The sequence below is a fragment of the Acipenser ruthenus genome, chromosome 2 (genome assembly GCF_902713425.1).
Source record: "Acipenser ruthenus chromosome 2, fAciRut3.2 maternal haplotype, whole genome shotgun sequence".
Taxonomy (NCBI): Eukaryota; Metazoa; Chordata; class Actinopteri; order Acipenseriformes; family Acipenseridae; genus Acipenser; species Acipenser ruthenus.
In genome coordinates this window covers 34,140,167-34,156,775 of record NC_081190.1, presented here as the reverse complement: position 1 = coordinate 34,156,775, position 16,609 = coordinate 34,140,167, and the positions used below count along the sequence as shown (strand labels likewise).

The 16,609-nt window shown below is 36.9% G+C and overlaps 1 protein-coding gene across 1 annotated transcript in view; it reads right to left on the bottom strand.

Moving 5' to 3' along the window:
* LOC117409410 (exosome RNA helicase MTR4) overlaps nt 1-16,609 on the bottom strand; it is a 58,694-nt gene that overhangs the window by 9,267 nt on the left and 32,818 nt on the right. Inside the window, exons 19-22 of the mRNA XM_058994672.1 lie at nt 12,707-12,835; nt 5,635-5,745; nt 4,524-4,712; nt 499-662 (exon numbers count right to left, since the gene is read on the bottom strand). Of these exons, the coding sequence (XP_058850655.1) occupies nt 499-662; nt 4,524-4,712; nt 5,635-5,745; nt 12,707-12,835 (593 nt within the window). The remainder of the gene's footprint in view (nt 1-498; nt 663-4,523; nt 4,713-5,634; nt 5,746-12,706; nt 12,836-16,609) is intronic.

Here is a 16,609-nt window from a genome sequence, read left to right as displayed (position 1 = left end):
TTACATTATTATTACACTACATATTTATTCAGTTATAAAATCAAGCATCATAAAAAACAGAGATTACTATTTTGTGTTTGAAGTCAATGAATCATTTGAGTCACAATGCCTCCTATCATAGACCTTTAAGATTTAGAAATAAAGAACAACAACAAATCTGGGTCCAAAAAGCAACAGCTGTGTTGTTGTTATTTTTTACTGGCAACATGATATTGCGACCCAAAGGACTTCTGTTCATTTGATTTAATTCCCTTTGAACTAGTGATAACTAAGATCCCAAATCAATCAACTCCATACAATTTTAGGAAAGTAATAATCAAGGGAAAACAATTTACACTACAAAATGTACACAGGGTCACAGACATTGAACAAGTGACTGAAAGATGAATTTGTTCCCCCTTACCCCTCCAAACACATTTTCTAATTTCATTACTCATATAATAAGTCTATAAAATAGTAAATATTATCAATATTCCCCCACCCCAAAATGATAGTTACCTGCTAATCTCACAACCAACACGCCCTTTCATCTCAATGACATCAGATGACGTTGCAAACCCTAATCTTCTTAGAACCCGTTTTCGACATTTGAGCTCGTCCATCTGCAAAACTGTCCTCGCTTTCTTCAGCTCACGCTTCGCTGTCTTAATGTCCCCAGCAATCTGAAACAAACAGCAAGTTTAAGCAATACCTTGAATACATACTTTAACTGATATCCTGGGACAAAACCACCTTGATAAACGCAGTTTCCCAAGCCTGGGGATCAATTTATTTACATGAGCACTGCTGTTATGAGCTTGTGGTTACTACATTGACCTCAAGTTTATTGTACATTTATAAATCTTAATGTACAATGGGTCGGTTTAGTAGTATAAACCAAACCATTCTAAAGCAATGTATTCATTGGGTGGGATGGGGCGTCCTCACTCTGGATGCCTGAAGTTATGGGGGTCCTTGAACTAAGGAAGTTTTGGAACCCTGCTTTACTAGGAGTACGTTTACATTTTCTTCAAATTAAAATGGACTATTCAAAGCAATAACTAATTCACTTCATCTTTGGATCACTTTATATATCATCAACACGCAGATGGTAATATGAAAGACTTTCACACAACAAGTTAAATGAACATTTGTTTGTAATTTACAGAATTTTTTTTACACATGCTTATGCATTTAGTTGAAACTGCAATCCTTGATGACCCCCCGATTCTGATATAAGTTAAGAGCAAACACGACAGCCTGTTAAAAGTACTGTTTTCACAATTATTCATTTAAATCATTTAATTAATATAATCATGTTTCATTTGCAGGTCCAGCATTCGCCTCAAACCGTTTCATCTAAAATATTTATGCAGCAGTGATGGTCAAAACCATTTCTGTATTAAATGAAGCCAATCACTAGCTGCTTAATGGTGTATTTGGGAGTGCTAGGATACAGAATATTAATACAAAACAAGCTTGATGGTTTAAAAAAAGAAAAAAAAAAAAAAAAAAAGGAATTTGCCCACTAATCAAAAGCATATTTTATTAAGTGATGTCCCACCACACTAAATCTAACCTAATTTTGACAAAGGTGCTTGACATGTTTTACAGTCATATCAATTCCTAAATATTCTTAAAAACAGGACCAACAACTGTAGACACGAGAATAAAGGGAGACCAACATATAAGCTAAACATTAACTATAAATAAATGTAGAACATTTCAAAATCACATTACAGTTAACTAATAGCAGAGCAAATGCACCAATAAATGTCAGTGTTTCAAAGAACACCTACACTGGAGGACTGCACAGCAGTGTATCTTACACTCTACCCACACTATACAATATCACACACAATGAAACCATGGGATTGCCATTCAACATGTGATGATCACGTCTTATTACTGGAATAAGGAATCACCATTTTCACACAGAAACGCAGCTACTGTGCCGTCTCAAACGTTTTAACGAGTGTGTAAAATACTCTCACACAGCATGAAATTGCGCAATCTATGCCGGTGTAATACCGTCATAACCCTTTCACACAGCCAAACTTTCAAACCTGTCAAAAATCAACAGATTGTTCTCATGGCAACAACAGACTATTCTCGTACAATCTGAAACACTGACAAGACCTAACACATACAAGCAGCGCTTAATTTGTAAAGAGGTGCCAGGGCGCAAGCAATGACAATAATACCGACCCTAAGAAGCGCATTTTCAAAATCATAACGCGTTTATTTGAAAGCGTATTGTATGAACTTGTGTTAGATGTTTACAATCACGTATTCTACATCATATACAAAGTAGTAGTGTGTGCAGAGAAATTAATTAAAGGTAACCGCAGGACAAATAATTAAATACATGTTTTTTTATGGTTTTGCATTTAAATGGTTTAAAAAAACAAACAAATTAAAAGGCATTCAGAGGCACTCCAGAAGGACAACATTGATGAAAAAACGCACCACAACACGAACATTGGTTTGACCCACGGCGATGTGTATGCAACAGAAACCGCTGGTAGATTACAAAAACGATTAAGTAAACTTAGGCTAGGTAGTTGTTAACTCAGTGTGTTTTTATTCTTTTTAATTAAATTATATTCATTGAAAAAGGCAAGAGAACCAGATTGTTATTTTTATTGTTTTTGGTTTAATATAATATAGCAGGCTAATGTTCCTATTGAAGAAGACTACAATATATTTGTTTTCATTAAAAAGTTGTCATTCTTTGTTAAAATTAATGTTCAGCATTCATATTTTGTTGTGTACTACTCATTTAATTAAACCAAGTAGTGTAAGAAGTTGCTTGTATCATTCATGACGCTTTTCAAATCAAGTAAGCTTATTTGTGCGTAAAAAATGTCAATAGAGTTGCAGCCAGTGTCATCTTTAAAGACACTCAAGCTGAAATCTTGAAAACGTGGCAGCATACTGTGTATCTTTAGCACGCATGCAAGAACTTGCAAACTTAATACAACTGTGTTGAGATTTAAAAATAAAGCATTTTATGAGACTTTTAACTAGAGGTAGCGGCGCTATGACTCTGCATGCCCAGAGGTTCCGGGGCTGTGCCCCGGCACAAATTAAGCACTGCATGCACGCCCCTTACCTACCTACGCTGACATTGCATGTTGACTTTGAAACCACACCCACTATAGCGCTTCAGTGATGGTATAGCCTTTCACACAGGCAGTTATGACGGTTCAGTGTCGTCTCTGAACCACCTCGCAAGGTGGTTTAGAGACGGCATAAAATATGACGGTTCTGTGGCAGTATAGGCAATTCACACAGACCTATAAGCTGCTTCAGTGGCAGTTCTGAACCGTCATAACTCCTCTGTGTGAAAGCACCTAATGTGTAACACAGAAGGAGTGTTTGGGAATTCTGTGATAATTGTTATTGCTATTGATGGGTATTAAGACATAATTATTTAATTTGTTGTTTCATCAATTTCTGCAGTTATGTCCATTTCAGATTGTCCTTTACTATACAATAGGTACCATTATAAAATTACTTATTTTTCTATTATCCACATCCATTAAACTGAACTATCAATCTTAAATGAAGTAGGGTTTGAAATTCATACTAGCCCTGCATCCAGTCCTGGAATTCAGAACTCTCCCTATTTAGGTATGTTATTGAAATGACCAGATGGCAAGAATCTGAGCAATCAGGGCCCTGGTAAATCTATTCTGAAATTATCACAGTTATCACAGAATGAATAAGTGTCACCCACCTCCATAAGCTTGAAGCTATAGGGAAGGAATATATAGGGGCCTGATGGCTCACACTCAAATTTAATTGAGGTTACAGTAGTGGGGGAAAAAAAAAAAAACTCAACACACACAACACTAACAGAAACACCCCCACAAATGCTCAAACGGTCTACAATTTATTCTCCAAACATGTGTCCCACTGTCTTTTGTATTGGTATAACCCAGTAAAATGTTGATTTTATAACCTACATTCACTTTTTCCCCTGAACACATTCTTCACTCTTCCATTGAAACTACTGTTTTAAAGCTCAACTGTTATACAGTAAAATTTACAATAGCTAACAAAAACAGTATGCATACTGTATGTGTCAGTATACATACTGAGTAACCTATGCAGAATGCAAGTAAATTAAAGTTAGGCCAAGGAGCTTAACTGTTAGGTGTTTAACTGTTAATTATTTGTTTATTTAGCAGACGCCTTTATCCAAGGCGACTTATAGAGACTAGGGTGTGTGAACTATGCATCAGCTGCAGAGTTACTTACAACTACGTCTCACCCGAAAGACGGAGCACAAGGAGGTTAAGTGACTTGCTCAGGGTCACACAATGAGTCAGTGGCTGAGGTGGGATTTGAACCGGGGACCTCCTGGTTACAAGCCCATTTCTTTAACCACTGGACCACACAGCCTCCTTAACTATAGTAGGAGAAAAGTATAAATACTTAAACTATATTTACATCCATGTTTATCTGCACAACATTCTGCTCATCTAAGACTTCAGACAATATTTGTATTAGCAGTAGTGTTGCATTTTATGTTATACCTGTGCCTTCTTCTCACAGAGATTGTACACAGCCTCTAGGTTTGGGTCATTGTGCAAAGTGTGGGAGTACATTCTGTGTTCAAAGGCCTCCACTTTCTGAATCACTTTCTTCAGTCCCTGGTCTTTGATTCCCATGTCATCAATAGGATCCAACAGGGGTACTCCATCAGGAAACCGCTTCTGGACTTCCTAAAAGTGAAAAAGAAATACAGTGCTACAAAATAAAATGCAAATCAAGAAGTTTTACACTATATACAATCTCTTAGAAATAATAATAAAAAAACACTTAATGAACATGAATATAATGGGTCTTTCCTGCTCAAGTGAAACAAATTCTGGGGAGAAACAGTATTTCCTCTATTTGTGGTGAAGGATACATACTGTAAGTTACAAGTGACTGAGAAAATGATGCCATAGCACATAGCAAAAGTGTCTAAAGGAGGTAAAATTAGCATTTGACCCAATATTTAACGGTCGGCATTAGGGGTCAAGTAACCCTCGTTGGTTCATTTGAGCAGTGCTGATTCACAAACTATCTATTTTATGAACAGTAGGATAAATGTTTCTGCTAACAGAATGATACAAATAAATCTATATTGCATCAGTGTCTTGCCTTTTAAAACAGGAAAAATCAACAGGAAAGTTGGCAAAGAACTGTTTAGATAGTCAGAGCCCAACATTCTTTTCTCAATTCTGCCAATGCAGCTCAACCTCAACAAGGCACTCTTATACACACCAAACTATCATATTTTAATCATTCCTTTGCCCTATCTGAGTGAAGACAGATCACTTGCATGCCATATGTGGAAGTTACCAACAATCTCCCAAAGAACTTTTGAAAAAAGGTTATAATTAAGTCAGCCAAGAACAATTTTGTAGTTAGCAGGTATCACATGTCTAAATGTGTAATGCACAAAGATTATCCAATAGTAAATATTAGAGATACTTTATATAATGCCAGCCTATTAACAGTAACTACACACTGCCAGAAAACGTGTGCCAAAAAGCTACATTATGTCCCAGAAGGTTTGAGATTAAATTCCTTATTATTAGTCTTGATTTACTCAGCATATAAAAACACCAAAACTATGATAGTAGGTAAATCTCTCACCTGAATGGACTTGAGCACACTTTGCCTGTTGTCAAATGAACGAAGATCTTTTGGAATGTATAGCCTGACAGAGCTGATTGCACGGAGAAGATGCAGCATGACAGGAACAACCTGTTCAAGGAAAAGGGAAATAAATAAATTAAATACGCACACATTATATCCTGTAGATAAACAAACAATATATACCCAATATAAAAACTGTTTGGAAATTATATCATTTATAGATTTTTTGATTAGAATAAAATGGAGCAACGCCAACTGAGGTGATCACAGTTTATACTGAAGAAAAGATCAGTAAGTTACAAATTGCAATTTTAAAAAAAGAAAGAAATCTGTTCATGCAGCAAACAGGGTTGCTTTTCAAGGTCAAATAACTCCAGCAATGGCTAATAATTTGTTTTAAAAACAGACATGTCTCCAAATATTCTCTGAACTTGGGTTGAGGAACGTAGTAACCAAGTTTTACCACTATTGGATAAGCTGTTCTCTAGACACAAAAGTAAATACAGTGCCTATAGAAAGTCTACACCCCCTTTCAAAATGTTTGTTGCCTTATAGCTGGAATTAAAATGCATTAAGATAGTTTTTTTTTCATTTATCTACACATCCTACCCCACAACTTCCAAGTGAAAAAAATATTCTAGAAATTTGCAGAAAATTAATTAAAAATAAAAACTGAAATAGCTTGGTTGGATAAGTGTCCACCCCCCTTGTAATAGCAATCCTAAATTAGCTCAGGTGTAACCAGTCGCCTTCAAAATCACACACAAGTTAAGTTGCCTCCATCTGTGTTAAATTGTAGTGATTCACATGATTTCAGGATAAATTCAGCAGTTCCTGTTCCTCTATAGGATTAACCCTTTGTGGTCCAGTTATTCTTTTTCGCTGTATTTATCACATATCTCTTCATAGTAGTGCATACTGACAAATCATCTCCTGATCACTCATTTTATCACCAAACTCCTCAATAATGCTATCCAAGTCATTATTTTATTACTATAACATCTCAAAAAGCTTGGGAAATTTCTGCATTATACTTTGAGCGCTGGATGCAGAAACAACTATCTTGTTTGTTTATGTCCATGTTATGTCTGTCTGTGGTGAAGGGACTATGCGTATTGCTCAGATCCGCCTCTTGTTTTTCGGCTTCTCTCGGGCATTGAAAGCTTTTTTTAGAATGTATCAAGGGGAACATTTCGATGATAATTGCTCACTGCAAGTTGTTGGATAGTAGGCTCTTTGAAAATATTATTCCTAGGCAGAGTGGAATCAAATTTATTTATTTTTATATTTTTCTTGGAAATAGAAGAGAGGGAAAGGGGTTATTTCCTTACACATTAATAATATAGCCACACATATATGTTAGCAGTAGTAGTGGGGGATACAGTTAGTCGCGCTTAAGCAAGAACACTGAGGTCTATGTGGACTTGTAAACCATTTAGATATGGAGAAGTGTGCTACTTTCCTGTATTAGGATACTCTACATGTATAAAATATAGACTTTCACACATGGAGCAATCCTAATTTAAAGGTTGAAGATTACTTTCAATGAAGATGATGAATATCCTTTTGACCACAATCCAGTCTCAAGATCAATCACTCAGGGAGTCAATATCTAAACTCAGGGGAATAACATCAAAACTGTGATGAACAAAGCAAGTTTTGTATTCTGGGATGCAACTGAGATGCTCAATGAAGAATAAAAAAAAAAAAAAAACACACCACTGCCCGAGTATGCAAAAAAAAAAGGATTAATTTACTTGTGGCTGTATGTAGCCTAGATGTGATTGCACATAACTTACAACTGTACTAGTTAACCCAGACAGAATTTAATTCCATTAAACAGGCTGGGGTTGATATTCAACCAAATTATTTCATGTTACTAGGAATTGTAATAGCATTTCTCAAAATAAAAATGTAGGTGCACATTGGGGCCCTTTCAAATGTACATCAATTTTCAGCCTGTTCTTATAAAAACGTAAAAAAATAAATAAATAAATTCATTGCTTTTTGACTGGTTAAATTTAGGAAAAACTCTACCTCTAATATTAACCTCCCTGTTACAGTACAATCTTAAACACAGTCAGGAGACTCATTTTTAACCAAATCAAAAGGCAAGAAAAAAAAAAAATAGGTGTACACTATTTAGTTTCACAGACCCAGATAAGCACTAATCGTGGAATTACCAAACGTTACGACAGTCAAAGATTAGTGTTAATTTTGGGTCTGTGAACCAGTCGCATATGTAGGTAGAGGAATATAAAAGCAAAACAAATGAGAATTCAGTATGCAATATTTCATAATTTGTGGATATCCTTCAAGTGCTGGTTTGTATTATCATTTTAATCAGATTTGTTGCATAAGTCCAGAAGGCGGAAACTACCTTACTTGCACAATATTGGCACAGTAAGGCTCTGTACAAAAAGAGCTCTTCCTAACATTAATGCATTTTCAGAAAACAAAGAGCAGGGTTTTATTTTTTCATTTTCACTTTGGGTTGTGAATTCATATTTGTGTTGCCAGTATCAAAGAGTAAAAAAAAAAGCTGTCTAAATGCCAACTTACTCCTAAACACAAAATTGTGACATTATAGTTGGAAATGAAATGTAGCTTTCGGAAGTAATTTGAGTGAATGCTGTAGAGTTTCAGTCAATGTTATCCGTTAAACCATAAGAAATAAAAACTCAAGATGTATGCATGATGCCCTGTTCAACAAGTTCATATTTTTTTGGTGTATTTATTTCACACAGGTTTTAACCTACACTTTACATAAATATGCATGTGCAGACCGCTGGATATTTGGATTAATTTTGTATCTGTAAATAAAATCAACAGCAACTCATGCTTACAAAAACAAGGCACTGTGGGTAGATTACACCAATATACAAACTCAAAATAAAACCAAAAAAAGTTTCCCGTTTTTCAAACCTCGTTCTTGCAGAAGAAACCAAGGGTACAGAGACGGAGGGCATGGAAATACTTAGTCTCAAGCGATTAAGCATGTAGAAAGAAATTACTGAACATTACATTACATCAGCAATAGTCTCAATAGGTGAAGTGTCAAAACAAATCAGCATAGTGAATAGCAATTGACATTAACTTTTTTTTTTTTTTTGCCAGTCAGACCTGAGTGATTGATTTGAACCTTAACGAGGAACATTGTTATATTTTAATAAGCTTATTAGATGGTACTGTTCTTTTGGTTTGAAAATGCAAAGTGAATACATGCTGCAGAAGAAATACAACTGCCAACAAACTGGATTTAGATACTACACTACACCACACCACACCATAACAAGTAATGGGGAACCCATATGCCTTGAATTGGCAGCAATATTAAAAACAAATTTTGAGGATAAACACAATCCAGTAATCGTCACTCAACAAGTTAACCCTGTTCCTGGCTATATACCTCCCCCAGCCCATCTTCCTCTTACTGACAAGGATTAACCTATCAAAATCAGACCATCTTTACTCCCCAAAAACAGGAAATGGATTTTCAAACTCAAGCTGCCTGGGTGGTATTTGCTATATACTGTAGTAACCAGTTACCACTCAGGTTGGAAGTTGAAGATCATTCATATTTATTATATGCAAGCCAGACCTACAGTAAGTTTCTAGATAATAAAGTACACATTAATTGTACATAATATTAATAGGGACAAACATTTTAATCAACAAACTGCAGACGTGTCAAAGTTCAAAGGGTTTAATATGTGGCCACCTACTTCTTAAAATACAAAATACTGATGGATTAGTGAATGCAATAAAAAACTACATGAATAAATTGCCATTTAAAAAAAATAATGGTTAAACAATAAAATGGGGGGCTGGGCTTTTATCAAGACATAGGGCTGCTCAAAGGGTAGCTCTGCATGTGGATAACTGTGCTACTGCAGGCACTTCCATGGGAGATCCAAGGACATGAGATGTAATGGAACTTATTTGAGGGGATCATACAGTACAACTGTTTACTAACTATTAGGACTATGTACTGCAGAAGCAGTTGATACCGTAGCAGATCTGCAAACTCACAAAGTTTAATTAATCTGTGCCAACAGTAAAAATGTCATAACTTCTCCCGGTTTTACGTCGTTTATCAGCTATATTAGTTTAACAGACCCCCCACTTGGCACCAACCTTGGACTACCCTATCTAAGGACATATTAGGTAGCCCAAGATCAGTGCTAATTGTGGTCTGTGAAGCATGTTTTGTGTGTCACTGTGGTCAATATTTTCCAGTTTGATAATAAAATATAACTTAATTTTAATGAAAATCCATCCCTGTGTTCCGCATTTAACAACGTAACATTAGTTCCTACTTCTTCAAAGCCGACATGCCTTAAAACGTATGGAATAATGTGAAACTTACTCCAAGGGTGGAATTGTAAACTTTGCAGCATATTGCAGATCGACTACCTTTTAGGTTATTGTAAACAAAGACAAAATCAAGCTTAACCAAAATATGCAGTGGAAAAGGAAGATGCCAACCACAAGCCATTTGAACAGAATTATTTTAAAAAAATTATAACAAATAAAAAATAAAAAAAATCATACCATGAATGAAAAAACCCAATACAAAACAAACAGTCAAGATGGAATAAATAACCCCCAACTCCCATTATCACTAATTTGCGAAATGCCCAAATTCTGCAACGTGCAGTATAGTTAACAGTATTTATTTAAACCCCCTAGTGTATAAGGCAGGCTAGGATTTAGGAAAGGACGAGGGAAACTACAGTAGCTCGTTGTGATTCCTTCAATAGCAGCATTAAGGCATACAGTAAGTGACAGAACAAGCTTAATCAAAGTACTACATTACCAATTACTGTAGAAAAGTATGGTTGGCTCACTTTCTGGAAGAAAACAAAGCATTTATATAATGTCTAACATTAAGCATGGAAGTCAAATGTTCAATTTATTTTCCTGTCTGGTATTTTTTCAATAGATTTGACAATAAAAGCCTTATACTGCGTAAATGTTTAGTATCATTTAAATAGGAGTGCTAAAAGATTTATACAATTGAAATGTGCAACTCATTTTTTCTTGAGACCACACTTATTGCAAAACTGCTTCTTCACACGTGATTGCCCAAGAGCTTTAAATCTTAGAAGATGTCTTATATTGTACATGCATGCTTTGTTTTAACATCTTGGGAGATTTGTCAGCGTCTTTAGTCAAAGTACAATTTGCACCATTTAATAAACATGTTCATGTTAAATGACCAATAAAATGAAAAAGTTTGTTGTGTTTTGTTTAAATATAACTACAAAAGTCTGCTTTTTTTTTTTTTTACATCTGTTTTCTTGTGATAGTAGTTAGCTATATGTATGGAAATGACGTACAGGGATATGTGTGCACAATAGGTTTGTAATAATTAGTTTCCATTATTTAAAAGTGTAATTAGCAAAAATTGTGTAAAACCTAGATAAAACTGGCCTCTAGGGAGCAATAGAAATGTTACTACACTAATCGCCTCTCTCCCTCAAGAATAATAAGACCATTTTACCACTACCTATATAGGAGAATAACCTGGTTAAATTCATAGGTCCTCACCTGGGCCTGTTTTTCAAATACAGATATGCTGAACCAAAACTTGAGTTCTGTACCTGGAGGAAGACATTAAGTTTACTCTTACAAACAAAGAAAATCTATTCCAATTCCCCAGCTATTCAAATGCATTTGCTTTTAGTTTTTAAATATAAAATGGCACACATCCCTAGCTCGAATTAGTCAAAGCTGTGGAGAACACTGAAGGGTTTTCAAGAAACAATTTCATGTATTGTGCAATGGTTCCTTCAACACAATTTCCAAAGCAATCCTTGCTATCTCAGTTCCATACGGAGCTGCTGGCTGCCAAAAGGGAATAGCAGAACAAAAACTGTCAGAAGTCACAGCAGAAGAGAGTCAGTAACATAAACACGACCCTCCATAAAGAGAAGCTCTTCCAGCCAATATAAATAAATACTCACTCCCAAAGGGCCAACAGACAAGCAACATCACAGAACTGAGTGCGAAAAGTACAGGAAGTAGTGACAATGCCAGGATCACAGACATCCTTAGTCAAATAGAAACTTTTCCATATACATTCACTGCATATGGACAACTATTGGAGAGGGCACTGCAGTCACATAAGCCTGTTTTGCTTTAGTTATTTTCCCCAGATTATAATTAAGAAATTCCAATTTTTTCTGCTTAATATCTTGCACCACCTGACAATGCATTTTATTGTTCAAATAAATAAAGCTAACAAGATTCCAGTAAATCCCCGGAGCCAGCATCGCAGCATTGTGTGTGCTGATGTGCCAGGGAGGCAAAATAAGCTGATCCCTGGAGCCAGCATTACTCTTCAGCCATTAACACCAGACAGAAGGATATCTACATCATCATATGGAAGGAAACGTAAATGGATGGAGACACATATGGATCACATTAGTTTACTGTAAAGCTACGTCTTAGTTGGTGCTTATCTTGGCGAGAGCCGAGTTCAAATCAGCATGAAGTTTTAACATCTACTCTCGTGTAATGGAAATCATTACCCAATAACTATTACCAGCCCTTTGTAGATCTTACTGTACATTATCCAAAATGAAAGATGCACACATTATGGTTAAATTCAAATTACAATACTGGGCAAAGAAACAATTGGCAATGCCTTCCAGTGGTTCACTTTTGATCATGAAGGAAAACAGTCAACAGTGAAAATTTGAGAGTCAAGTTAGTAGCTATTGTACAGTATACCGAGACAGCATGGTTGAGTTGCTGTATAAGAACTCAAAACTCCCAGTATTTGCAAAGATGTTTCAATTCATTTTATCAGCACTAGCTTTTACATATAAAAAAATAAATACATTTAAAAAAAAATGTGACTAGGAAAACATGAGACCTACAAAATGATGACAAAACATAAAGGTATTCTTTTCTGCCATTATTCTGTTAGTTATATGTACTTTAATCTTCACCCCATGTGCTTGGTTTCATATTCAGATAGGGGATTGGATATTTAAAATGTATACATTTTTATTACCAATGGACACAACGTGACATGACCTTGAAGTTATTAGACACTAACCTGCATCTCCCCTTTCTCGCCTGGCTTCACTGGCTTGGCAGCGTCTGTGGCAGCATTCTTCACACTCTCCTTGCTGCAATGAACTAGCACTTCTACCACATACAAGGGGTCCAGGTCTCCAGTACTAGCCTACAACATACAGAACATGTGTGAATGCCAACTGCAAGGAAATCAAACAATTAAAACACACATTTTGCTTGCAGTCTAAGCAACTTTAGTCATCACAGGTTCTCATAACCATTACAATACCAATGTTTAACCATAAATAAATAAATAAATAAATAAATAAAATAAATAAATTCACATTTCACAAATCACAGTACAATTCTCTTATAACAAACATATTTAACCCTCATCAGGGCACTTGGGGTCCTTTTGGATCCCAGCAGTACACTTTTTTTCATTTCTAATGATCTACTTCTAAAGATTGTCAGAAACTATGTCTGCAGTTTTCTTATAGAAAGTTTGGATTGTGGATCAAAATTTAAATTTTATTAATTAATTTTTATTGGATCCTAGATTTTCTGCTTCCTCCGCCATGCATTTTGCTAACAAAGAGTTCACTATTCTTCGATATTTCCCAAAAACTGAAACTACAAAAAGGCAGCTTCCCAAAAACTGAGAGTGAAATCACGAAGGTGATTTCCTGAAAATCTGCTGGGTTTCTAGAAAAACAAGCATGACTTGTGTGTAGTCAGTCTCTTATAGGTCATGTATATCTTGCTCAGTGTGTAGCCATATTCAACAGCAGAAGCTTTGCAGAGGATTCTATCTAAATGGTAACAGCGAGTCTGATGGTGACTTTGACATTGATGAAGAGTTTGAACCTACAAGAGATGAGACATCTGAAGCCGAGGATCACCAGTCAGGTACACACACACTGAACCTGATAAGCTAGAGACCAGTGGTAACCATAGCGACAAGGGTGATGCAAGCAGAGCAACATGGTCCACCTCCAAATGAAGCACCACTGCAGGGCAGAGGAAGAAGCTGAGGGAGGGCTAGGAGACGTGGTCGTCGAGTTGCTGTAGTTGCAGGAGATGTGGAACAGCCTCACAGAAATGATTGGACGCAATGGGAAGGTATGTAAATGTTTGCCTGCACTGATAATTTTCTGGACAACAGCATAACATTGCAGTAGAGTGAAAATGTGTTGTGATGAAAATTATTCAAAATGTGAATTATGTTTTTATTGTAGTTTTGGAGTCAGGAACCTCCTCCTCAAGGAAGGTGTTGCTAGAGATGGGAAAGTGACACGCATCAAGGCTGCATATGAGCTCTTCATTACCCCTGAAATACTGGATAGAATTGTAAGACAAATAGAGAAGCTAGACATATGTCCAAACAGAGGAATGATGCACGCCCAGAAAACCAGAAACAGTGGACTGCGACAAACATTACTGAAGTGAAGGCATTCATTGGACTTCTGTCACTTGCAGGAGTTAACAAAGGTCACCTGAACCCCTGTCTTCCCTTTGGTCACAGCAAAATGAATGACCCATTTTCTTAGCCACCATGCCAGAAAAGACGATTCAAGAGTATCTTGAGATTACTAAGATTTGACAACAAAACAGACAAGACAGGAGAGAAGAGCTACTGATAAACTAGCAGCAATCCATGATGTCTGGGAAGTTTTTGTTGACAGGCTCAAGAAGCTCTTTATCCTGGGTTCTGACATGACAGCTGATGAGCAGCTTGTCCCGTTCCGAGGGAGGTGTCCTTTCAGTACATACCCAGTAAGCCTGCTAAGTTTTTTTTTTTAAATTTTAGTCATTGCCAATTATTTTTATTATTTTCTCCCAATTTGGAAATGGCCAATTATTTTTTTTAGGCTCAGCTCACCGCTACCACCCCTGCACTGACTCGGGAGGGCGAAGACGAACACACGCTGTCCTCCGAAGCATGTGCCGTCAGCCGACCGCTTTTTTTTCACACTGCAGACTCACCGTGCAGCCACCCAACAGCTACAGCGTCGGAGGACAAAGCAGCTCTCGGGCAGCTTACAGGCAAACCCGCAGGCACCTGGCCAGACTACAGGGGTCGCTGGTGTGTGGTGAGCCGAGGACACCCTGGCCAACCTAACCCTCCCTCCCTCCCCCTGGGTGGTGCTTGGCCAATTGAGCGCCTCCTCCTGGAAGCTCCCGTCCTCGGTCGGCAAAGGAATAGCCTGGACTTGAACTTGCGACTTCCAGACTATAGAGCGCATCCTGCACTCCACATGGAGTGCCTTTACTGGATGCGCCACTCGGGAGCCCCTGGCATCCTAACCTTTGAAAGGTGAAGTGTATCTAGGCAGACAACCAGTAGAAAAGAGACAAACAGCAGTTGGAAAAACAGTGGTCATGAACACTGTTTGGCCATGGCTAAACACCGGATGAAATGTAGTATGTATGTGACAGTATACCTCTAGCAGAACAGTTACTAGAAAGAAATACCACCATTGTTGGAACACTTACAGTACAAGCCAGAATTACCAAAAGAAATGAAACCTAGTAACACAAGAAGAAAAGAGCAGAGTGTTCGGTTTCGCTGGCAACCTCACCATTCTTAAAAGGCAAAGCTGTTGTGGTTTTATCAACGTAGCATTACGATGCCAATCAGAATAAGGGAGGTGTAGACAACCTTGATCGTCTGGTAACACCCTTCAGTTGTCGGCGAAAGACTAACAGATGGCCAATGGTCCTGTTTTACAAAAAGCTCGACTCAGCTGGAGTGGCTGCCCTGGTTGCGTGGCTATCTTTGCGACCAACATGGCTGAAAAACAAGGGGTTGAAGATAACTTTCTACTGCAGCTGGGGAATGAATTCACAAATTAGTGTTAGTCTGCAAAACCCAAGGAGTATCCATCAGCCAGGAGTGAAGTTTGCCCTACAGACGCTGGGCAAATAGAAGGATGCTGGCATATAAAAACAAATTAGTCACTTTTGCTTTGATTTTGTGATAAAACTGGTACTTGTATTGATTTTATTGTTAATCTTAAAGTTTGAAGCATTCGGGTTTGTTGTGGGCCAACAGTATGAACTTATTTTTCGATATTTACAGGGTTGCATTTTCATTGTATTAACACAGTATTTCATGCAGTTGTTTTGCAAAGAGAGATTCGTTGCTGGTTAATTTTTCGTCGATTGGCCATGCTTACCAATGTACACGTTTTGAGGGTGAACAATAAATAAATAGTGTTAATAAAGATGATACTTATTGCTTTTAATACTTTTAAAACCATTTTTTTTTTTTTAATGTTATTGTGCTGCAAGCCTACCTTGCGTTTCAATATTTACAGGCTGTCTAGTGGATTTTCTGTTTTTATTATTATTAACAGTGGTACATGCAATTGAGCTTTGCAATACAGATTCGTTCTCCTGCTTGTTCATTTTCCAACGTTTTGCATATATACACTTTAGTTTATAGGTGTACAATACAAACTTATTTCCCACTGACACCACCTTTTAATGACGTTGCTGGAATGTTTTAATTTACTTCGGTCGTCCCTATAAGGTTGTGTGCAGGCAGCTTTTTCATGATTGCATCTGAAGTATTTGCAGATGTTAGTGATCTTACATAATAAACGCTGAGTCTCAAATAGTCGCCGGTCTCTAATAGGCGCCTAGACTACTGGCAAATATTATGAATAAATGCTGGGGCATTTATTTAAAGTTTTACGATATTTGTAGTATAACTCATGTGATGAAAATATGATTAGATAGGATTAGAAAGAAATATATTTGAACCCAAAATAAATACAAAACAAGCAAAAACAATCCCCCCCACCCCCCCCACCCCCACCCAATTCAAAAAAGTATCTTGCATACAATATATAAATTGGGGTCCAAACAGACCCCAGGTGGCCAGTTCTGTACAGTTTTCAACGCGCCCTGATGAGGGTTAATATTGCAACAAGTCTGT